This window comes from Rhinoraja longicauda, chromosome 39 (genome assembly GCF_053455715.1).
Source record: "Rhinoraja longicauda isolate Sanriku21f chromosome 39, sRhiLon1.1, whole genome shotgun sequence".
Classification (NCBI taxonomy): domain Eukaryota; kingdom Metazoa; phylum Chordata; class Chondrichthyes; order Rajiformes; family Arhynchobatidae; genus Rhinoraja; species Rhinoraja longicauda.
In genome coordinates, this window is record NC_135991.1 from 8,151,958 (window position 1) to 8,177,253 (window position 25,296).

At 50.1% G+C, this 25,296-nt stretch overlaps 1 protein-coding gene across 1 annotated transcript in view; it reads right to left on the reverse strand.

Annotated features, from left to right (window-relative positions):
- Positions 1–5,819: 5,819 nt before the first annotated feature.
- The window catches only part of LOC144611183 (E3 ubiquitin-protein ligase HUWE1-like), a 231,474-nt gene continuing 211,997 nt past the window's right edge, over positions 5,820–25,296 (reverse strand). Inside the window, 6 exon segments of the mRNA XM_078430236.1 lie at positions 5,820–7,239; positions 9,935–10,125; positions 14,167–14,348; positions 16,485–16,602; positions 17,611–17,716; positions 21,594–21,881. Coding sequence (XP_078286362.1) covers positions 7,137–7,239; positions 9,935–10,125; positions 14,167–14,348; positions 16,485–16,602; positions 17,611–17,716; positions 21,594–21,881 — 988 coding nt within the window. The 3' untranslated portion in view covers positions 5,820–7,136.

Consider the following 25,296-nt stretch of genomic DNA (forward strand, 5'->3'; position numbering starts at 1 on the left):
ATATTCGGCCTGATGCATCGCTAAACGGCCTACTTTGTTGTGGATGGCTGGTGCACTCAATAACCTACCTCAAAGGCAGTAACCTACCTCTCCAATGGCTGATCCACCAATTCCAGTAATAGTCCCGAACTAGACCATCCCCTAGTTCGAAGAATAAATCCCGCAGCTCCAGTAAACCTGAAATAAAAACAGTATCACACCGCGAGCAACAGGCCCTTCGGCCCAACCCTTCCAGGCCCACCATCTAAACCAGTCCCACCTGCTCGCGTTTGGCCCATCTTCCTACAAACCTTCCCAATCCATGTACCTGTCCACATACATCATAAATACCTCTGGAGAAGGGTCTCGACCCGAAACGCCACCCATTCCTTCTCGCCAGAGATGCTGAGTTACTCCAGCACTTTGTGTCTTTTTTTGTTGTTGGTTAAACCAGCACCTACAGTTCCTTGTGTGCACATTCCAGCATCTCTGATTCTATCGTGAAGCCAATGTTTAATCGAGCAAAGGGACAACAGGCCACAAAAGCTGGAGTAACTCAGCGGGACAGGCAGCATCTGTGGAGAGAAGGGGTGGGTGATGTTTCGGGGTTCAATTTGAGGAAGGACGTCCTTGCTATTGAGGCAGTGCAGCATAGGTTCACCAGGTTAATCCCCGGGATGGCGGAACTGTCATATGAGGAAAGATTGGAAAGACTGGGCTTGCATTCACTGGAGTTTTGAAGGATGAGAGGGGGAATCTGATAGAGACGTATAAAATTATAAAAGGACTGGACAAGCTAGAAGCAGGAAAAATGTTCCCAATGTTGGTGGAGTCCAGAACCAGGGGCCACACAGTCTAAGAATAAAGGGGAGGCCATTTAAAACTGAGGTGAGAAGGAACTTTTTCAGTTGTGAATTTGTGGAATTCTCTGCCACAGAGGGCAGTGGAGGCCAAATCACTGGATGGATTTAAGAGAGAGTTAGATAGAGCTCTAGGGGCTAGTGGAATCAAGGGATATGGGGAGAAGGCAGGCACGGGTTACTGATTGTGGATGATCAGCCATGGTCACAATGAATGGCGGTGCGTACAGGCTCGAAGGGCCAAATGGCCTCCTCCTGCACCTATTTTCTATGTTTCTACAAACCTCTGCCTAACCTGAAAGGTCTGTCGGGGTCCCTGGACAGAGGAGGTCTTGGACAGAGAGGTCAGTGTGGGAATAGACAATAGGTGCAGGAGGAGGCCATTCGGCCCTTCGAGCCTGTACGCACCGCCATTCAATGTGATCACGGCTGATCATTCTCAATCAGTACCCCGTTCCTGCCTTCTCCCCATACCCCCTGACTCCGCTATCCTGAAGGGCCCTATCTAGCTCTCTCTTGAATGCATTCAGAGAATTGGCCTCCGCCGCCTTCTGAGGGAAGGGGAAATTAGTGTGTTTGGCAACTGGGAGATCGGGTAGGTTCGGGCGGGCTGAGCGAAGGTCATGCAGGACTCTTATCACTTTAACCCCCAAATAAATGCCCTCCATAAGTGTAACTCACCCGGGATTATCAGTGCTATTCCAATGGTGGAATCCACTCAACCTTTGACAACGCCGCCCGACAGAGGCGAGGAATCTCCGGCGCGGGCGGCCAACGTTCCCCGTGGCTACGAAGAATCGGCGGACCATCGCGCAAGACCATCGACTCCGTCCACCCCTCACGCAGCCTCGGCAAGGCCAGCAGCAGAATCGTGGACCAGTCCCATCGGGCGAGAAGGCCACAGAGGTTTCAATACTTACCACCGGATTCAGGGAGAGTTTCGGGCAACCGAACCGCCCTCTCGCCAGCTAGAGAGCGGTCCCGACCTCCCATCTACCTCGTTGGAGACCGTCAGTTATATACAATGTATATTAATGATTTGGACGAGGGAATTGAATGCAACGTCTCCAAGTTTGCGGATGACACGAAGCTGGGGGGCAGTGTTAGCTGTGAGGAGGATGCTAGGAGGCTGCAGAGTGACTTGGATAGGTTAGGTGAGTGGGCAAATGCATGGCAGATGCAGTATAATGTGGATAAATGTGAGGTTATCCACTTTGGCGGCAAGAACAGGAAAGCAGAGTATTACCTGAATGGTGGCCGATTAGGAGAAGGGGAGATGCAACGAGACCTGGGTGTCGTGGTACACCAGTCATTGAAAGTAGGCATGCAGGTGCAGCAGGCAGTGAAGAAAGCGAATGGTATGTTGGCATTCATAGCAAGAGGCTTTGAGTATAGGAGCAGGGAGGTTCTGCTGCAGTTGTGCAGGGCCTTGGTGAGACCGCACCTGGAGTATTGTGTACAGTTTTGGTCTCCTAATCTGAGGAAAGACATTCTAGCCTTAGAGGGAGTACAGAGAAGGTTCACCAGATTGATCCCTGGGATGGCAGGACTTTCATATGAAGAAAGACTGGATAGACTCGGCTTGTACTCGCTGGAATTTAGAAGACTGAGGGGGGATCTTATAGAAACATGTAAAATTCTTAAGGGGTTGGAGAGGCTAGATGCGGGAAGATTGTTCCCGATGTTGGGGAAGTCCAGAACCAGGGGTCACAGCTTCAGGATAAGGGGGAAGTCTTTTAGGACCGAGATGAGAAAACATTTCTTCACACAGAGAGTGGTGAATCTGTGGAATTCTCTGCCACAGAGGGTAGTTGAGGCCAGTTCATTGGCTATATTTAAGAGGGAGTTAGATGTGGCCCTTGTGGCTAAAGGGATCAGGGGGTATGGAGAGAAGGCAGGTACGGGATACTGAGTTGGATGATCAGCCATGATCATATTAAATGGCGGTGCGTACAGGCTCGAAGGGCCGAATGGCTGACTCGTGCACCTATTTTCTATGTTTCTATGTCAAACTATCTCCAATCGGACTTGGGGGAGTCCAGAACCAGGGGCCACAGATTAAGATGGTGGGACTGTCATATGAGGAAAGATTGAAAAGACTGGGCTTGTATTCACTGGAGTTTGGAAGGACGAGAGTGGATCTTATAGAGACGTATAAAATTATAAGAGGACTGAACAAGCTAGATGCAGGAAAAATGTTCCCAATGTTGGGCGAGTCCAGAACCAGGGGCCACACACACAGTCTTAGAATAAAGGGGAGGCCATTTAAAACTGAGGTGAGGAAGAACTTTTTCAGTTGTGAATGTGTGGAGTTCTCTGCCACAGAGGGCAGTGGAGGCCAAATCACTAGATGGATTTAAGAGAGAGTTAGATAGAGCTCTAGGGGCTAGTGGAATCAAGGGCTATGGGGAGAAGGCAGGCACGGGTTATTGATTGGGGACGACCAGCCGTGATCGCAATGAATGGCGGTGCTGACTCGAAGGGCCGAATGGCCTCCTCCTGCACCTATTGTCTATTGACTTTCTCTTGCACTGAACGTTAATCCTATATCCTGTGGACGGCTCGATTGTGGTCATGCTGAGTGGATAGCTCGCGAGAAAAAGCTGTTCATTGTGTCTCGCTGTTCGAAACGAAACGAAGTCACATTTTCTGAGCTTGGCACCATTGCCGGACAGTCCCAACCTCTGAACGCCGGGACCATCACGAGTTCTGACATCCCCGCCATCGAAGGGATCTACCAGAGTTGACGCCTCAAAATGGCAGCCAGCTTCATCAGAGACCCACACCACCCTGACCGCACGCTCTCCCCACCCCTGCCTTCGGGAAGAAGGTGCAGGGGCCTAAAAACCGCAATGTCCATGTTCCGGAACGGCTTCGTTCCGAGGGCCTATTAAAAGCAATTCAACCTTCAAAGTAGCGTAGACTTTGTGCTGTTTGTACGTTCTCCCCGTGACGTTTCTCCGGTTTCCTCGGCTTCTGGAAGTTGCGAATTGTCCCCTAGTGTGCGGGATAGTGTTCGTGTACGGGGTGTTCGCTGTTCGGCGCGGGCTCGGCGGGCTCGGAGGTCTCGTTTCCACGCTGCATCCCCAAAGCCTACGATCTACTCCAAGTGCAATCTAATAACTGCAACACGACGCCTTTCCAATGAAGGCGATCGTGTCAAACAGCCAACATTTCAGTCGGGACCCTCTCCCTCAGATTGACGGCCTAATTCTACTCCTAGTACTTACGGCCTTAAACCATCAGGGGCCCTGGCACTTTGACAAGGCTGCTCTGCGACACTTTAAAAGGGGACGATGTACGAGATGGAGCCCAAATTCCTTGCAAGTGCACGCACAAATGTCCCGAGAAAGGAATCATTTCTCCCGACCAGAGTGAAAGGCCTGTTGTCTGAACATTTGGAGTTTAGATAGGGCTAGTTCTCTTCATAAGTTTTAGGAGCAGAATCAGGCCATTCGGCCCACCGTGTCCATTCTGCCATTCAATCACAGTATAGGAGTAAAGAGGTTCTTCTATAGGAGTAAAGAGGTTCTTCTGAGTATAGGAGTAAAGAGGTTCTTCTCCATATAGGAGTAAAGAGGTTCTTCTCCATATAGGAGTAAAGAGGTTCTTCTGCATATAGGAGTAAAGAGGTTCTTCTGCATATAGGAGTAAAGAGGTTCTTCTGAGTATAGGAGTAAAGAGGTTCTTCTGCATATAGGAGTAAAGAGGTTCTTCTGCAGTTGTACAGGGCCCTGGTAAGACCACGTCTGGAGTATTGTGTACAGTTTGGGTCTCCTAATTTGAGGAAGGACATCCTTGTAATTGAGGCAGTGCAGCGTAGGTTCACCAGATTGATCCCTGGGATGGCGGGACTGTCATATGAGGAAAGATTGAAAAGACTAGGATTGCATTCACTGGAGTTTAGATGGATGAGAGGGGGATCTTATAGAGACGTATAAAATTATAAAAGGACTGGACAAGCTAGGTGCAGGAAAAATGTTCCCAATGTTGGGGGAGTCCAGAACCAGGGGCCACACACAGTCTTAGAATAAAGGGGAAGCCATTTAAAACTGAGGTGAGAAGGAACTTTCTCACCCAGAGAGTTGTGAATGTGTGGGATTCTCTGCCACAGAGGGCAGTGGAGGCCAAATCACTGGATGGGTTTAAGAGAGAGTGAGATAGAGCTCTAGGGGCTAGCGGAATCAAGGGATATGGGGAGAATGCAGGCACGGGTTGCTGATTGTGGACAATCAGCCGTGATAAGTGAATGGCGGTGCTGGCTCGAAGGGCCGAATGGCCTCCCCTGCACCTATTTTCTATGTTTCTATGTTTCCGTCACAGGCGGCACGGTGGCGCAGCGGTAGAGTTGCTGCCTTACAGCGAATGCAGCGCCGGAGACTCGGGTTCGATCCCGACTACGGGCGCCGTCTGCACGGAGTTTGTACGTTCTCCCCGTGACCTGCGTGGGTTTTCTCCGAGATCTTCGGTTTCCTCCCACACTCCAAAGACGTACAGGTGAATTGGCTGGGCAAATGTAAAAAATTGTCCCTAGTGGGTGTCGGACAGTGTTAGTGTGCGGGGATCGCTGGGCGGCGCGGACCCGGTGGGCCGAAGGGCCTGTTTCTGCGCTGTATTTCTAAATCTAAATCTAAAAAAAAAATCTAAAATGGGCTGATCGATCGATTGATCGATTAATTGATCGATCGATTGATCGATTAATTGATCGATCGATTGATCGATCTCGTGCGAGTTTGGTTCCGAGATGCAGCATGGAATCAGGCCATTCGGCCCACCGGTTTGTGGCGGGGAGGGGGGGGAGGAAGTGGATTGTGTTTTGTCTGACTCACCTACACCTGAAACACCCTCAATCTCTCTCCCTCCCTCCCTCCCTCCCTCCCTCCCTCAGTTCCAGATGACAATCCCACGCAATATGACAAGTCGAGAAAGAATTTTCCTCCGAATCTCTTCGACGCCCGACACAGAATGACAGACTAAAAATATTTTTCAAACTAAACCTTTAATGAATCTTCTTTGTATATTTTTTTTTTATCCTTTGTCCAAAGTATTCTTGGGCAGAACAGAACCTCTCTCCTCCTCTCCTCTCTCGCACGCACGCCTGAAGCCACCGGCAAAAATGAAAGTGGTCACGGTTGAAAATCTCAGACCTCAGGAGCCTCCTAATAATTCAGATCTCGAAAATCCCCTTATTTTTAATTTTTTTTAAAATTAAGCTCACCTTTTTTTTGTTTTTGTTGTTTAAACAATTCAAATGTAGAATTTAGCTTTTTTATTTATTCCAGAATTTCCAAAAAATCTAAACGAATAAATATGAAAAAAAATCCATGAACTTGGCGACTGACTTTATGTTTTTGCACATATTTTACAACTATCTTTTATTTCCCCCCCCCCACCCCCCTCTCACCCCTCCCCGTCCTCTGTCACCCCTCGCCCGCCCTCAGCGGTGTTTAAAATCTTTATTCCGTAGCTGTTTTCGTGCCTGTGTGCGTGTGTTTTGTTACCTTACGATTGTACAGGGGTCCAGTTAGAAGCCAACATCGTCCCATGATTCACAACAACAAAAATCAACCCTTTGCCCTCTCCCGGTCGGTTCTCTGCCCCCTTGCCGCTGGCTGGACTTAAAGAGGGCGGTTTTGTGGCTCGACACTCCTGAAATATTTATTTACATCTTCAGTACTCGCACGGACGTAGCAGAGACAAACGCAACGAAAGAGAGGAAGCGGGAAGAAGAAAAAAAGAAACGAAAAGATTCTCTTTAAAAAGGTACAGTGCCACGAGAAAACAAAAAGAATGTGACATTGAATGGGAGTCGGAGATTCTTGCGCTCGGAGGGGAAATCCTGCTTCAATTCACCGTCGCTGGGGCAGGGCAAGAAGACAACACGTGCACGCAAACACAGGGGAAAATCGCAAAACCTGACAGGTGAGGGGGGTGGGTGGGAGGGAGGGGGGGGGGAGGGGGGTTGGAGGGAGAGGTGGCGCCCGAGAATTCGCAAAAGAAAAGTTTTCCAAAGTCAGTAAGTTCCCCCCCCATCCGTGAGACGCACTCCACGAGTTCAGCGGGCACTTTTTTTCTCTCTGTCACGCGCGACGTGGTGTGTTTTCTTAAAGCGAGGCCCACCAGGACAGTCCGAGGAGAGCCAGTTTATGCGCCTTTTACAGTCACGTTTCTTTTTTAAAAAAATCTCCCCCTCGTGTACTGCCTGCTCTTCTTTTTTTCTTCCTTCCTTTTTCTTCAACACCTCCGCCGCTCGCTCCGTCCGTCCGTCCGTCCGTCCGTACGTCCGGGCAGGCAGGCTCAGGCCAGGCCGAATCCTTCCGAGCACTCCTGGATCGCCAGGAGCAACATGTGACGGAGTTTCTCGTAGCTCTCGTAGGCGGGCAGGTCCAGCTGGTTGAAGCTGCGGACGGAACAAAATGGCGGTCAGAACCGCTGCCTCACGGCGCCAGAGGCCCGGCTTCCGTCCCGACCGCGGGTGCCGCCCGTGCGTGCGTTTGTACGCTCGCCCCGTGCGTTTGTACGCTCGCCCCGTGAGTCTGCACGCTCGCCCCGTGAGTTTTCCCTCCGAGACTGGCGCTTGTATTCACTGGAGTTTACAAGGACGAGAGGGGATCTTATCGAAACGTATACAATTATTAAGGGGTTGGACACGTTAGAGGCAGGAAACATGTTCCCAATGTTGGGGGAGTCCAGAACAAGGGGCCACACACAGTTTAAGAATAAGGGGTCGGCCATTTAGAACGGAGATGAGGAAAAACGTTTTCGGTCAGAGAGTTGTGAATCTGTGGAATTCTCTGCCTCAGAAGGCAGTGGAGGCCAATTCTCTGAATGCATTCAAGAGAGAGCTGGATAGAGCTCTTAAGGATAGCGGAGTCAGGGGGTATGGGGAGAAGGCAGGAACGGGGTACTGATTGAGAATAATCAGCCATGATCACATTGAATGGCGGTGCTGGCTCGAAGGGCCGAATGGCCTCCTCCTGCACCTATTGTCTATTGTCTACCCCCTCAGTCTACGATGCAATAGAAAAAACACGAAACGTGAACTTAAAGTGACGATTGGAAAGATTGGAAAGACTGGGCTTGTATTCACTGGAGTTTAGAAGGATGAGAGGGGGATCTTATAGAGACGTATAAAATTATCAAAGGACTGGACAAGCTAGTTGCAGGAAACATGTTCCCAATGTTGGGCGAGTCCAGAACCAGGGGTCACACAGTCTCAGAATAAAGGGGAGGCCATTTAAAACTGAGGTGGGAAGGAACATTTTCCACCCAGAGAGTTGTGAATTTGTGGGATTCTCTGCCACAGAGGGCAGTGGAGGCCAAATCACTGGATGGATTTAAGAGAGTGTTAGATAATAATAATAATAATAATATGCCTTTATTGTCATTGTACGAACTGTACAACGACAAGGAGAGCTCTAAGGGCTAGTGGAATCAAGGGATATGGGGAGAAGGCAGGCACGGGTTACCCATTGTGGATGATCAGCCATGATCACAATGATTGGCGGTGCGTACAAGCTCGAAGGGCCAAATGGCCTCCTCCTGCTCCTATATTCTATGTTTCTATCTTCGGCTTGTCTATTGTGATCTTGGCTGATTGTCCACAATCAGTAACCCGTGCCTGCCTTCTCCCCATATCCCTTGATTCCACTAGCCCCTAGAGCTCTATCTAACTCTCTCTTAAATCCATCCGGTGAATCGGCCTCCACTGCCCTCTGTGGCAGAGAACTCCACACATTCACAACTGAAAAAGTTCCTCCTCACCTCAGTTTTAAAAGGCCTCCCCTTTATTCTTAGACTGTGTGGCCCCTGGTTCTGGACTCGCCCAACATTGGGAACATGTTTCCTGCATCTAGCTTGTCCAGTCCTTTGATAATTTTATACGTCTCTATAAGATCCCCCTCTCATCCTTCTAAACTCCAGTGAATACAAGCCCAGTCTTTCCAATCTTTCCAATCGTCACTTTAAGTTCACGTTTCGTGTTTTTTCTATTGCATCGTAGACTGAGGGGGTAGACAATAGACAATAGGTGCAGGAGGAGGCCATTCGGCCCTTCGAGCCAGCACCGCCATTCAATGTGATCATGGCTGATCATTCTCAATCAGTACCCCGTTCCTGCCTTCTCCCCATACCCCCTGACTCCGCTATCCTTAAGAGCTCTATCCAGCTCTCTCTTGAATGCATTCAGAGAATTGGCCTCCACTGCCTTCTGAGGCAGAGAATTCCACAGATTCACAACTCTCTGACTGAAAAGGTTTTTCCTCATCTCCGTTCTAAATGGCCGACCCCTTATTCTTAAACTGGCCCCTTGTTCTGGACTCCCCCAACATTGGGAACATGTTTCCTGCCTCTAACGTGTCCAACCCCTTAATAATCTTATACGTTTCGATAAGATCTCCTCTCATCCTTCTAAATTCAAGTGTATACAAGCCTAGTCGCTCCAGTCTTTCAACATATAATAGTCCCGCCATTCCGGGAATTAACCTAGTAAACCTACGCTGCACGCCCTCAATAGCAAGAATATCCTTCCTCAAATTTGGAGACCAAAACTGCACAAAGTACTCCAGGTGCGGTCTCACTAGGGCCCTGTACAACTGCAGAAGGACCTCTTTGCTCCTATACTCAACTCCTCTTATCATATCATATCATATATATACAGCCGGAAACAGGCCTTTTCGGCCCACCAAGTCCGTGCCGCCCAGCGATCCCCGTACATTAACACTATCCTACACCCACTAGGGACAATTTTTACATTTACCCAGCCAATTAACCTACATACCTGTACGTCTTTGGAGTGTGGGAGGCCAACATGCCATTGGCTTTCTTCACTGCCTGCTGTACCTGCATGCTTCCTTTCAGTGACTGATGCACTAGGACACCCAGATCTCGTTGTACGTCCCCTTTTCCTAACTTGACACCATTCAGATAATACTCTGCCTTCCTATTCTTACCACCAAAGTGGACAACCTCACACTTATCCACATTAAACTGCATCTACCATGCATCCGCCCACTCACACAACCTGTCCAAGTCATCCTGCAACCTCATAGCGTCTTCCTCACAGTTCACACCACAGTTACACAGTGGGCACTCACCAAGTGTGGGCAGAGGGCAGTCTGTCAGTCGAACGGTCGTCCCGGTGTATCTGAAATTTCTGGATCCCGTTCATGCCTTCGAGAGCCGCAAAACCCTGCAGGGGAACCTTGGAGGTGCCCGTGACGAACTGCAGGAACTTGGCACGGTCGGCTTGGTCGAAGGAGCGGAGTGCCCGCCAGAACCACTGGATCTGTGGGGTACAGGCGGGGGAATGGCAGACGTTATACGGGCTTCACCAACCCCAGAGAATTTGGCGGGAGAGAATCTCGCAATCATTACCACACCGCGATCAGACCAAACAGCCCGCTCGGGACTAAACAAACGACACAAAGCGCTGGAGCAACTCAGCGGGTCAGGCAGCATCTGTGGAGAGAAGGAATGGGTGACGTTTCACAGAGTGCTGGAGTAACTCAGCGGGTCAGGCAGCATCTCTGGAGAGAAGGAATGGGTGACGTTTCACAGAGTGCTGGAGTAACTCAGCGGGTCATAGAGACATAGAAAATAAGTGCAGGAGTAGGCCATTCGGCCCTTTAAGCCGGCCCTTCAATATGATCATGGCTGATCATCCAGCTCAGTAACCTGTACCTGCCTTCTCTCCATACCCCCTGATCCCTTTAGCCACAAGGGCCACATTTAACACCCTCTTAAATATCAAGTCAAGTCAAGTCAAATTTATTTGTCACATACACATACTCGATGTGCAGTGAAATGAAAGTGGCAATGCCTGCGGGTTGTGCACAAAAAGAATTACAGCTACAGCATATAAATAAAGTTAATAAGTTACTAAACATAGCACAAAAAGTGTCGACAAAAATGTAGTCTCTGGGGTTATCAAAGTTGACAGTCCTGATGGCCTGTGGGAAGAAGCTCCGTCTCATCCTCTCCGTTTTCACAGCGTGACAGCGGAGGCGTTTGCCTGACCGTAGCATCTGGAACAGTCCGTTACTGGGGTGGCAGGGGTCCCTCATGATCTTGCTTGCTCTGGATCTGCACCTCCTGATGTATAGGTCCTGCAGGGGGACGAGTGTAGTTCCCATGGTGCGTTCTGCCGAACGCACTACTCTCTGCAGGGCCATCCTGTCCTGGGCAGAGCTGTTCCCAAACCAGACTGTAATGTTGCCGGACAGGATGCTCTCTACAGCCCCAGAGTAGAAGCAATGAAGGGTCCTCAGCGACACTCTGAATTTCCTCAGTTGTCTAAGGTGGTAAAGGCGCTGCTTAGCCTTACCCACCAGTGCGGCAATGTGCGTTGCCCACGTCAGATCCTCTGCGATGCGGACTCCCAAGTATTTGAAACTGCTCACCCTATCCACAATAGACCCATTTATCTCCAGTGGCGTGTACGTCCTTGGATGTTTAGCCCTTCTGAAGTCCACAATCAGCTCCTTTGTTTTAGTGACATTCAAGAGGAGGCTATTGTCCTGACACCAGAGTGCTAGATCAGCCACCTCCTCCCGGTAGGCCTTCTCATCGTTGTTGGAGATCCGGCCCACCACCACAGTGTCATCAGCAAACTTGATGATGGAGTTTGAGCTGAACCTCAATTAACTGGCCTCAACTACCTTCTGTGGCAGAGAATTCCACAGACTCACCACTCTCTGTGTGAAGAATTTTTTTCTCATCTCGGTCCTAAAAGACTTCCCCCTTATCCTTAAACTGTGACCCCTTGTTCTGGACTTCCCCAACATCGGGAACAATCTTCCTGCATCTAGCCTGTCCAACCCCTTAAGAATTTGGTACGTTTCTATAAGATCCCCCCTCAATCTTCTAAATTCCAGCGAGTACAAGCCGAGTCTATCCAGTCTTTCTTCATATGAAAGTCCTGCCATCCCAGGAATCAATCTGGTGAACCTTCTCTGTACTCCCTCTATGGCAAGAATGTCTTTCCTCAGATTAGGAGACCAAAACTGTACGCAATACTCCAGGTGTGGTCTCACCAATGCCCTGTACAACTGCAGCAGAACCTCCCTGCTCCTATACTCAAATCCCCTCGCTATGAATGCCAACATACCATTGGCTTTCTTCACTGCCTGCTGCACCTGCATGCCTACTTTCAATGACTGGTGTACCACGACACCCAGGTCACGTTGCATCTCCCCTTTTCCTAATCGGCCACCATTCAGATAATAGTCTGCTTTCCTGTTCTTGCCACCAAAGTGGATAACCTCACATTTATCCACATTATACTGCATCTGCCATGTATTTGCCCACTCACCTAACCTATCCAAGTCACGTTGCAGCTTCCTAGCATCCTCCTCACAGCTAACACTGCCCCCCAGCTTCGTGTCATCCGCAAACTTGGAGATGTTGCATTCAATTCCCTCGTCCAAGTCATTAATATATATTGTAAATAGCTGGGGTCCCAGCACCGAGCCTTGCGGTACCCCACTAGTCACTGCCTGCCATTCTGAAAAGGACCCGTTTATTCCTACTCTTTGCTTCCCGTCCGCCAGCCAGTTCTCCATCCACATCAATACTGAACCCACAATACCGTGTGCTTTAAGTTTGTCGAAAGCCTTCTGGAAGTCCAGATATAACACATCGACTGGTTCTCCCTTATCCACTCTACTAGTTACATCCTCGAAAAATTCTATAAGATTCGTCAGACATGATTTGCCTTTCATAAATCCATGCTGACTTTGTCCGATGATTTCACCACTTTCCAAATGTGCTGCCATCACATCTTTAATAACTGACTCTAGCATTTTCCCCACTACCGATGTTAGACTTATTCACAAAATGCTGCAGTAACTCAGCAGGTCAGGCAGCATCTCGGGAGAGAAGGAATGGGTGACGTTTCGGGTCGAGACCCTTCTTATACCGATGTTAGACTAACTGGTCTGTAATTCCCCGTTTTCTCTCTCCCTCCCTTTTTGAAAAGTGGGGTTACATTAGCTACCCTCCAATCCTCAGGGACAACTCCAGAATCTAAAGAGTGTTGAAAAATTATCGCTAATGCATCCACTATTTCTGAGGCTACTTCCTTAAGCACTCTGGGATGCAGCCGATCTAGCCCTGGGGATTTATCGGCCTTTAATCCATTCAATTCACCTAACACCACTTCCCGCCTCCCCTGCAGGACCTATACATCAGGAGGTACAGATCCAGAGCCAGCAACATTATGGGGGACCCCTACCACCCCAGCAACGGACTGTTCCAGCCGCTACGGTCAAGCAAACGCCTCCGCTGTCACGCTGTGAAAACAGAGAGGATGAGACGGAGTTTCTTCCCACAGGCCATCAGGACTGTTAACTCTCATATCACCAGGGACTCATTTAATTTACTGTATTCATTTATTTTTTGTGTTAAAACGTTTTTTTTCCTATTCTGTTTTGTAGTTTAGCACAATCCGCAGGCATTGCCACTTCCATTTCACGGCACATCTTGTATATAGAAACATAGAAAATAGGTGCAGGAGTAGGCCATTCGGCCCTTCGAGCCTGTACGCACCGCCATTCATTATGATCATGGCTGATCATCCAACTCAGTATCACGTACCTGCCTTCTCTCCATACCCCCTGATCCCTTTAGCCACAAGGGCCACATCTAACTCCCTCTTAAATATAGCCAATGAACTGGCCTCAACTACCTTCTGTGGCAGAGAATTCCACAGATTCACCACTCTCTGTGTGAAAAAAAAACGTTCTCATCTCGGTCCTAAAAGACTTCCCCCTTATCCTTAAACTGTGACCCCTTGTTCTGGACTTCCCCAACATCGGGAACAATCTTCCCGCATCTAGCCTGTCCAACCCCTTAAGAATTTTGTACGTTTCTATAAGATCCCCCCTCAATCTGCTAAATTCCAGCGAGTACAAGCCGAGTCTATCCAGTCTTTCTTCATATGAAAGTCCCGCCATCCCAGGAATCAATCTGGTGAACCTTCTCTGTACTCCCTCTGTGGCAAGAATGTCTTTACTCAGATTAGGAGACCAAAACTGTACACAATACTCCAGGTGTGATCTCACCAATGCCCTGTACAACTGCAGCAGAACCTCCCTGCTCCTATACTCAAATCCCCTCGTTTTTTTTCCTATTCTGTTTTGTAGTTTAGCACAATCCGCAGGCGTTGACACTTTCATTTCACGGCACATCTTGTATATGTATGTGACAAATAAACTTGACTTGACTTGAAGGGCCGAACGGTCCAATTCTGCTCCTAGAACAGCCTTCAGCCAAAGGATCTGCTGGTGTGAGGAGAGGAGGGGCCCACAAACAGGCCCACGAGACCCACCTGTATGGAGTTGATCTGGTACTTGTGGTATTCAGTGTTCGCTTTCAAGTCGTCGATGTCGATCGTGGGTAGGCCGGAGATGAGCAGCTCCAACTCTTGCTCGGTGAAAATGGATATCAAACGCTTGGGAATAATCTCGTAGAAGCCCTCCAGGAAGGCAGCCAGCTGTTTCCGGATCGCACCTGCCCAGAGACACGGGGAAAAAGGGCTGGTCAGAGTTTTTCTCCCCGCAATCGGACTTATAGACAATAGGATTCACCGTGATCATGGCTGATCATTCTCAATCAGTACCCCGTTCCTGCCTTCTCCCCATACCCCCTGACTCCGCTATCCTTAAGAGCTCTATCCAGCTCTCTCTTGGATGCATTCAGAGAATTGGCCTCCATGATCACATTGAATGGCGGTGCGTACAGGCTCGAAGGGCCGAATGGCCTCCTCCTGCACCTATTGCCTTTGGCTCCGCTGCCTTCTGAGGCAGAGAATTCCACAGATTCACAACTCTCTGACTGAAAAAGTTTTTCCTCATCTCTGTTCTAAATGGCCTACCCCTTATTCTTAAACTGTGTGGCCCCTGGTTCTGGACTCCCCCAACATTGGGAACATGTTTCCTGCCTCTAACGTGTCCAACCCCTTAATAATCTTATACGTTTCGATAAGATCCCCTCTCATCCTTCTAAATTCCAGTGTATACAAGCCTAGTCGCTCCAGTCTTTCAACATACGACAGTCCCGCCATTCCGGGATTTAACCTAGTGAACCTACGCTGCACGCCCTCAATAGCAAGAATATCCTTCCTCAAATTTGGAGACCAAAACTGCACACAGTACTCCAGGTGCGGTCTCACTAGGGCCCTGTACAACTGCAGAAGGACCTCTTTGCTCCTATACTCAACTCCTCTTGTTATGAAGGCCAACATGCCATTGGCTTTCTTCACTGCCTGCTGTACCTGCATGCTTCCTTCACCTTGCACCAAATGCCGAACCGTGCATCTGTGGTGAACCAGTGCAGGAGTAGGCCGTTCGGCCCTTCGACCCAGCACCGTCATTCAATACGATCATGGCCGACCATCCAGAATCCTGCTTTCTCCCCATCTATATACTAAAACACTCGTTTGTTCGTTCGTTTGTTCCTGAACTGCAGCCAAAACGGTGCACGATAGCACGACAATTTTAGGCCCACCTTACTCACGGTCGTCCCTCTGGTGCTAATGGGAGAAGTTTCATTGAAATCGGTGTGATATTTTTAAAGTTATTCACATTTTAAAGTTTAAATCTATCTCCTAGGGAGGGGGGGGGGGGGGTTGAGGGGGATAGAGTGGGGAGGAGGGGAAGAGGGAGGGGAAGAGGGAGGATGAGGGGGATGGAGTGGAGTGGGGGGGAGGAGAAGGAGGGAGGGGGAGGAGGGAGGGCGGAGGAGAGCTAGATAGAGCTCTTAAGGATAGCGGAGTCAGGGGGTATGGGGAGAAGGCAGGAACGGGGTACTGATTGAGAATGATCAGCTGTGATCACATTGAATGGCGGTGCGTACAGGCTCGAAAGGCCGAATGGCCTCCTCCTGCACCTATTGTCTTTGGCTCCACTGCCCTCTGTGGCGGAGAATCCCACAGATTCACAACTCTCTGGGTGAAAAAGTTTTTCCTCATCTCAGTCCAAAATGGCCGACCCCTTATTCTTAAACTGTGTGTGGCCCCTGGTTCTGGACTTCCCCCAACATGGGGAACATTTCTCCTGCATCTAGCCTGTCCAGTCCCTTGAGAATTTTAGATGTAAGATCCCCCTCTCATCCTTCTAAATTCCGGTGAATACAAGCCCAGTCGAACCATTCTTTCATCGTATGTCAGTCCTGCGGTGCTGGCTCGAAGGGCCGAATGGCCTCCTTCTGCACCTCATCATCATCATATATATACAGCCGGAAACAGGCCTTTTCGGCCCTCCAAGTCCGTGCCGCCCAGTGATCCCCGTACATTAACACTATCCTACACCCACTAGGGACAATTTTTACATTTACCCAGCCAATTAACCTACATACCTGTACGTCTTTGGAGTGTGGGAGGAAACCGAAGATCTCGGAGAAATCCCACGCAGGTCACGGGGAGAACGTACAAACTCCTTACAGTGCAGCACCCGTAGTCAGGATCGAACCTGAGTCTCCGGCGCTGCATTCGCTGTAAAGCAGCAACTCTACCGCTGCGCTACCTTCTCTCCTACCAACGTGACCTCCCGACGTCTATCCTCGACACGCTGACTGGTGAAGGGGACCGCGCCGAGGGTTTTCTTCACCGCGGCTCGCGAGATGGGGCTCGGAACAGGCGCGACTCACCGGTCATCTTCATCTGGCACACCAGATGTACGTACTCCTTCTTGTTGTCCTCCGTCACCACGATGTGGCAGCCGTTTGGTTTCAGCTCCCGCACTTCGCACACGCCAAACTCTTGCACCTGTGGGCAGGCAAGGGCAACGTCGGTCGATGGTTCTCTCCCCCCCCAGCCCCCCCCCCTCCGCGAATCGAGCGGGGACGGGCGGACACACTGAAGCAGCAAACGAGGACGTTGGCGGGGAAAGACCGGAGTGATAATACCGAGACATTCACAGGGACAATAGACAACAGGTGCAGGAGGAGGCCATTCGGCCCTTCGAGCCTGTACGCACCGCCATTCAATGTGATCATGGCTGATCATTCTCAATCAGTACCCCGTTCCTGCCTTCTCCCCATACCCCCTGACTCCGCTATCCTTAAGAGCTCTGTCCAGCTCTCTCTTGAATGCATTCAGAGAATTGGCCTTCTGAGGCAGAGAATTCCACAGATTCACAACTCTCTGACTGAAAAAGTTTTTCCTCATCTCAGTTCTAAATGGCCGACCCCTTATTCTTAAACTGTGGCCCCTGGTTCTGGACTCCCCCAACATTGGGAACATGTTTCCTGCCTCTAGCGTGTCCAACCCCTTAATAATCTTATATGTTTCAATAAGATCCCCACTCATCCAAAATTCCAGTGTATACAAGCCCAGTCGCTCTAGTCTTTCAACATATGACAGTCCCGCCATTCCGGGAATTAACCTGGTGAACCTACGCTGCACGCCCTCAATAGCAAGAACGTCCTTTCTCAAATTCTCAACCTTTCTCAACTCTCTGGGTGAAAAGGTTCCTTCTCACCTCAGTTTTAAATGGCCTCCCCTTTATTCTTAGACTGTGCGGCCCCTGGTTCTGGACTCGCCCAACATTGGGAACATTTTTCCTGCATCTAGCTTGTCCAGTCCTTTTATAATTTTATAGGTCTCTATAAGATCCCCCTCTCGTCCTTCTAAACTCCAGGAGCGCATAGGATCCTCCTCACAGTTCGCACTGCCACCCAGCTTTGTGTCACCTGCACATTTGCTAATGTTGGGCTCGGAGAATAAACGAGGGCGGGGGTCAGGAGGTCAATCTTTGTCGCAACACCGCCATACCTCAGTGCTGAACGTGAGCTCGTAGCCCAAGGTGGAAACGTCGTTTTCCAGCAAGTACACCAGGCCCTGATAGAAATGATAGTCTTCGCTTTCCATGTCTGTGTACCTGCCAGGGAAAACAAGGTGACACGATCTTAAACTATACAATACAATGCGCGTGCAGCGTAGGTTTACTAGGTTAATTCCCGGAATGGCGGGACTGTCGTATGTTGAAAGACTGGAGCGAATGGTATGTTAGCATTCATAGCAAGAGGATTTGAGTATAGGAGCAGGGAGGTTCTGCTGCAGTTGTACAGGGCATTGGTGAGACCACACCTGGAGTATCGTGTACAGTTTTGGTCTCCTAATCTGAGGAAAGACATTCTTGCCTTAGAGGGAGTACAGAGAAGGTTCACCAGATTGATCCCTGGGATGGCGGGACTTTCATATGAAGAAAGACTGGATAGACTCGGCTTACACTCGCTGGAATTTAGAAGACTGAGGGGGGATCTTATAGTAACAAATAAAATTCTTAAGGGGTTGGAGGCTAGATGCAGGAAGATTGTTCCCGATGTTGGGGAAGTCCAGAACCAGGGGTCACAGCTTAAGGATAAGGGGGAAGTCTTTTAGGACCGAGATGAGAACGTTTTTTTTCACACAGAGAGTGGTGAATCTGTGGAATTCTCTGCCACAGAAGGTAGTTGAGGCCAGTTCATTGGCTATATTTAAGAGGGAGTTAGATGTGGCCCTTGTGGCTAAAGGGATCAGGGGGTATGGAGAGAAGGCAGGTACGGGATACTGAGTTGGATGATCAGCCATGATCATATTGAACGGCGGTGCGTACAGGCTCGAAGGGCCAAATGGCCTACTCCTGCACCTATTTTCTATGACTAGGCTTGTATACACTGGAATTTAGGATGAGAGGGGATCTTATCAAAACGTATAAGATTATTAAGGGGTTGGACACGTTAGAGGCAGGAAACATGTTCCCAATGTTGGGGGAGTCCAGAACCAGGGGCCACACACAGTTTAAGAATAAGGGGTCGGCCATTTAGAACGGAGATGAGGAAAAACTTTTTCAGTCAGAGAGTTGTGAATCTGTGGAATTCTCTGCCTCAGAAGGCAGTGGAGGCCAATTCTCTAAGGATAGCGGAGTCAGGGGGTATGGGGAGAAGGCAGGAACGGGGTACTGATTGAGAATGATCAGCCATGATCACATTGAATGGCGGTGCGTACAGGCTCGAAGGGCCGAATGGCCTCCTCCCGCACCTATTGTCTATTGTCTAATACAATATATCTTTATTGTCATTGTACAGGGGTACAACGAGATTGGGAATGCGCCTCCCATACGATGCAATAAATTAATTAGCTAGTCCGTATTAATTTAAACAACGCAATGAAACAAATTGGAACAGTTTTAAGACAGAATAACGTGCAAGTAGATCTGTGCCGGTTCGCTGTGTGATGTGACCATCCGGCTCAGCCGGACCGGTTCATGGCAGCTCTGGCCCTGGGGATGAAGCTGTTCCTGAGTCTGGAGGTGCGGGCGTAGAAGGCCTTGTATCGTCTGCCCGATGGTGGAGGTCCCCAACAGACTGTTGCAGGGGTGTGAGGAGTCTTTGTGGATGCTGGTGGCTTTTAGAAACATAGAACATAGGTGCAGGTGTAGGCCATTCGGCCCTTCGAGCCTGTACGCACCGCCATTCAATATGATCATGGCTGATCATCCAACTCAGTATCCCGTACCTGCCTTCTCTCCATACCCCCTGATCCCTTTAGCCACAAGGGCCACATCTAACTCCCTCTTAAATATAGCCAATGAACTGGCCTCAACTACCTTCTGTGGCAGAGATTTCCACAGATTCACCACTCTCTGTGTGGAAAAAAAACGTTCTCATCCCGGTCCAAAAAGACTTCCCCCTTATCCTTAAACTGTGACCCCTTGTTCTGGACTTCCCCAACATCGGGAACAGTCTTCCTGCGTCTAGCCTGTCCAACCCCTCAAGAATTTTGTACGTTTCCATCTACTAAATTCCAGCGAGTTTTCTGAGGCATCGTGTGTTGTAGATGCCCTCCAAGGCTGGTAGCTGTGTTCCGATGGTCCTCTGAGCTCTATGGACTACCCACTGAAGAGCTCTCCTCCTCTCTACCTCTGTGCAGCTGAGATACCACACAGGGATGCCATGTGTTAGGATGCTCTCTATGGTGCAGCGGTAGAAGGTCGTCAGCAGCTGTTGGGGTAGACCAGACTTCTTCAGTGTTCTCAGGTAGAAGTCGTTGCTGTGCCTTCTTGGCCAGCGCAGCAGTGTTATTGGACCATGTAAGGTCTTCCAAAATGTGAGTGCCCAGAAACTTGAAGCTGGACAGTGAAGAAAGCCAATGGTATGTTGGCATTCATAGCGAGGGGATTTGAGTATAGGAGCAGGGAGGTTCTGCTGCAGTTGTACAGGGCCTTGGTGAGACCACACCTGGAGTATTGCGTACAGTTTTGGTCTCCTAATCTGAGGAAAGACATTCTTGCCATAGAGGGAGTACAGAGAAGGTTCACCAGATTGATTCCTGCGATGGCAGGACTTTCATATGAAGAAAGACTGGATAGACTCAGCTTGTACTCGCTGGAATTTAGAAGATTGAGGGGGGATCTTATAGAAACGTACAAAATTCTTAAGGGGTTGGACAGGCTAGATGCGGGAAGATTGTTCCCGATGTTAGGGAAGTCCTGAACAAGGGGTCACAGTTTAAGGATAAGGGGGAAGTCTTTTAGGACCGAGATGAGAAAGTTTTTTTTCACACAGAGAGTGGTGAATCTGTGGAATTCCCTGCCACAGAGGGTAGTTGAGGCCAGTTCATTGGCTATATTTAAGAGGGAGTTAGATATGGCCCTTGTGGCTAAAGGGATCAGGGGGTATGGAGAGAAGGCAGGTACGGGATACTGAGTTGGATGATCAGCCATGATTGAAGGGCCGAATGGCCTACTCCTGCACCTATTTTCTATGTTTCTATGACATAGGTTTACGGTGAAGGGGAGAAGATTTAATAGGAATCCGAGGGGTAACTTTTTCACACAGAGGGTGGTGGGTGTATGGAACGAGCTGCCGGAGGAGGTAGTTGAGGCTGGGACTATCCCAATGTTTAAGAAACATTTAGACAGGTACATGGATAGGACGGGTTTCGAGGGAGGGATATGGACCAAACGCCTTCATTGCGAGAGGATTTAAGTTTAGGAGCAAGGAGGTCCTTCTGGTTGTACAGGGCCCTGGTGAGACCACACCTGGAGTACTGTGTGCAGTTTTGGTCTCCTAAGTTGAGGAAGGACATTCTAGCTATTGAGGCAGTGTGTCTATTATAGACAATAGACAATAGGTGGCAGGAGTAGGCCATTCGGCCCTTCGAGCCAGCACCGCCATTCAATGTGATCATGGCTGATCATTCTCAATCAGTACCCCGTTCCTGCCTTCTCCCCATACCCCCTGACTCCGCTATCCTTAAGAGCTCTATCTAGCTCTCTCTTGAATGTATTCAGAGAATTGTCCTCCACTGCCCTCTGAGGCAGAGAATTCCACAGATTCACAACTCTCTGACTGAAAATGTTTTTTCTCATCTCTGTTCTAAATGGCCTACCTCTTATTCTTAAACTGTGGCCCCTGGTTCTGGACTCCCCCAACATTGGGAACATGTTTCCTGCCTCTAATGTGTCCAACCCCTTAATAATCTTATACGTTTCGATAAGATCCCCTCTCATCCTTCTAAACTCCATATTGTCTATTATCATATTGAATGGCGGTGCAGGCTCGAAGGGCCGAATGGCCAACTCCTGCACCTATTGTCGATTGTCTATTATCATATTGAATAGCGGTGCAGGCTCGAAGGGACAAATGGCCTACTCCTGCACCTATTTTCTATGTTTCTAAGCTTGCGAGCGGAGAACTAAGGCACATTCCTTGTATGCGTTCGTACTTGGCCAATAAACCCGCTCACTCCCGCGCACATTCCTTCATCCCTACCTGACAGACTTGCCCAGGATGTGCTTGTAGAAGGAGCGGGTGAAGTAGCACTCCAGCAGGCGGTTGTCGTAGACTGCCTTGGCCACGATGCGGCCCACGAACTTGAAGTAGCTGAGGTGGTTGGGGTTGCAGTGGGAGGACGGGTTGATGGTGTAGGTGACCCGGTCGCCTGGGGACGTGCGGAACAGCGCGTACATGGGGTTGAACATCTCCCGGGAGATGATCATGTACCACTCGCGCAGCAGGCCGCCCGCATCTTGGCCTTCCTCCCCCTCGAACACGATGTACCTGCCGGGGCAAAGAGCAATCCTCCATCAGTTCCGCCACCCAGCACCGGCCACATCTTCCCATCTCCCCTCCCCTTCCTGCGTTATTGAAACAGGCCCAACTTGCCCACACCGGCCAACATGCCCCATCTACACTAGTCCCACCTACCCACACCGGCCAACATGCCCCATCTACACTAGTCCCACACCGGCCAACATGCCCCATCTACACTAGTCCCACCTACCCACACCGGCCAACATGCCCCATCTACACTAGTCCCACACCGGCCAACATGCCCCATCTAAACTAGTCCCACCTGCCCACACTGGCCAACATGCCCCATCTACACTAGTCCCACATCGGCCAACATGCCCCATCTAAACTAGTCCCACCTGCCCACACTGGCCAACATGCCCCATCTACACTAGTCCCACCTGCCCACACCGGCCAACATGCCCCACCTACACTAGTCCCATCTGCCCACACCGGCCAACATGCCCCATCTACACTAGTCCCACCTGCCCACACCGACCAACATGCCCCATCTACACTAGTCCCACCTGCCCACACCGGCCAACATGCCCCATCTACACTAGTCCCACCTGCCCACACCGGCCAACATGCCCCATCTACACTAGACCCACCTGCCCACACCGGCCAACATGCCCCATCTACACTAGTCCCACCTGCCCACACCGGCCAACATGTCCCATCTACACTTGTCCCACCTCCACCTACACTTGTCCCACCTACACTTGTCCCACCTGCCCACATTTGGGCCATACCCCTCCAAACCTGTCCTATCCATGTACCTGACTGTTTCTTAAACGTTGGGATAGTCCCAGCCTCAACTACCTCCTCCGGCAGCTCGTTCCATACACCCACCACCCTCTGTGTAAAAAGGTTACCCCTCAGATTCCTATTAAATCTTTTCCCCTTCACCTTGAACCTATGTCTTCTGGCCCTCGATTCAGCTACTCTGGGCAAAAGACAATAGACAATAGGTGCAGGAGGAGGCCATTCGGCCCTTCGAGCCTGTACGCACCGCCATTCAATGTGATCATGGCTGATCATTCTCAATCAGTACCCCGTTCCTGCCTTCTCCCCATACCCCCTGACTCCGCTATCCTTAAGAGCTCTATCCAGCTCTCTCTTGAATGCATTCAGAGAATTGGCCTCCACTGCCTTCTGAGGCAGAGAATTCCACAGATTCACAACTCTGACTGAAAAAGTTTTTCCTCATCTCCGTTCTAAATGGCCGACCCCTTATTCTTAAACTGTGGCCCCTTGTTCTGGACTCCCACAACATTGGGAACATGTTTCCTGCCTCTAACGTGTCCAACCCCTTAATAATCTTATACGTTTCGATAAGATCCCCTCTCATCCTTCTAAATTCCAGTGTATACAAGCCTAGTCGCTCCAGTCTTTCAACATACGACAGTCCCGCCATTCCGGGAATTAACCTAGTAAACCTACGCTGCACGCCCTCAATAGCAAGAATATCCTTCCTCAATTTTGGAGACCAAAACTGCACACAGTACTCCAGGTGCGGTCTCACTAGGGCCCTGTACAACTGCAGAAGGACCTCTTTGCTCCTATACTCCGCAGAGACAGTTCCCTCCGTAACTCTCTGGTCCACTCGTCCCTTCCCACCCAAACCACCCCATCCCCGGGCGCTTTCCCCTGCAACCGCACGAGATGCAACACCTGTCCCTTTACCTCCCCCCTCGACTCCATCCAAGTACCCAAACAGTCTTTCCAGGTGAGACAGAGGTTCACCTGCACCTCCTCCAACCTCACCTACTGTATCTGCCGCTCCAGATGTCAACTTCTCTACGTCGGCGAGACCAGAGACGTATTAGCTCAACACCTCCGCTCAGTCCGACTCAACCAACCTGATCTCCCGGTGGCTCAGCACTTCAACTCCCCCTCCCACTCCCAGTCTGACCTTTCTGTCCTGGGCCTCCTCCAGTGTCAGAGTGAGGCCTAGCGCAAATTGGAGGAACAGCACCTCATATTTCGCTTGGGTAGTTTACACCCCAGCGGTATCAACATCGACTTCTCTATCTTCAGATATTTCCCTCTCCATCACTTCCCCCTTCCCAGTTCTCCCACTAGTCTTCCTGTCTCCGACCACATCCTATCTTTGTCCACTGACATCAGTCTGAAGAAGGGTCTCGACCCGAAACGTCACCCATTCCTTCTCTCCAGAGATGCTGCCTGACCTGCTGAGTTACTCCAGCATTTTGTGTCTACTTTCGAGGCAAAAGCAAAGGCAGCCCCTGGTTAATGTGGCTTCAGTTTAGTTCAGCTTCGAAATACAGCGCGAAAACTGGCCCTGACTAGCAATCCCCGCACACTGGCATCACCCGACACACACACACACAGGACGATTTAACACTGATTTGAGGAAGGATATTCTTGCTATTGAGGGCGTGCAGCGTAGGTTTACTAGGTTAATTCCCGGAATGGCGGGACTGTCATATGTTGAAAGACTGGAGCGACTAGGCTTGTATACACTGGAATTTAGAACGATGAGAGGAGATCTTATTGAAACATGTAAGATTATTAAAGGATTGGACACGCTAGAGGCAGGAAACATGTTCCCGATGTTGGGGGGGAGTCCAGAACCAGGGGCCACAGTTTAAGAATAAGGGGTCGACCATTTAGAATGGAGATGAGGAAAAACTTTTCCACCCAGAGAGTTGTGAATCTGTGGAACTCTCTGCCTCAGAAGGCAGTGGAGGCCAATTCTCTGGATGCATTCAAGAGAGAGCTGGATAGTGCTCTTAAGGATAGCGGAGTCAGGGGGTATGGGGAGAAGGCAGGAACGGGGCACTGATTGTGGATGATCAGCCATGATCACGGTGAATGGCGGTGCTGGCTCGAAGGGCCGAATGGGCTACTCCTGCACCTGGTTGTCTATTGCCTGGAACAAGCCAATTAACCTACAAACCTGCACGTCTTTCGAGTGTGGGGAGGAAACCGGAGCACCCGGAGAAAGGAAGGAGGGGGGGGGGGTAAGGAGGAGGGGAGTGAGGAGGGGGGGGGGGGTGGAGGGAGGGGGAGGATAAGGGAGGGTTGAGGGGGATGGAGTGGGGGGGGGGGAAGGGAGGTGAAGGGGGGGAGAGATAAGGGGGGGTGGAGGATAAGGGGGGGTTGAGGGGGATGGAGTTGGGAGGGAGGGGAAGGAGGGAGGGGGAAAGAGGGAGAGAGGAGGGGCGATGGAGTGGGGGAGGGGAAGGGGGAATGGGGGAGAGGAGGGGGGGGGGAAGTTTCATTGAATGGAGGAAGTTTAATTGAAATCGGTGTTATTTTTTTAACTTATTCACATTTTAAAGTTTAATCTATCTCCGGCGAAGGGAGGGAGGGGGGGTGGAGAATAAGGGGGATTGAGGGGGATGGAGTTGGGAGAGAGGGAAGGGGGGGGGAGAGA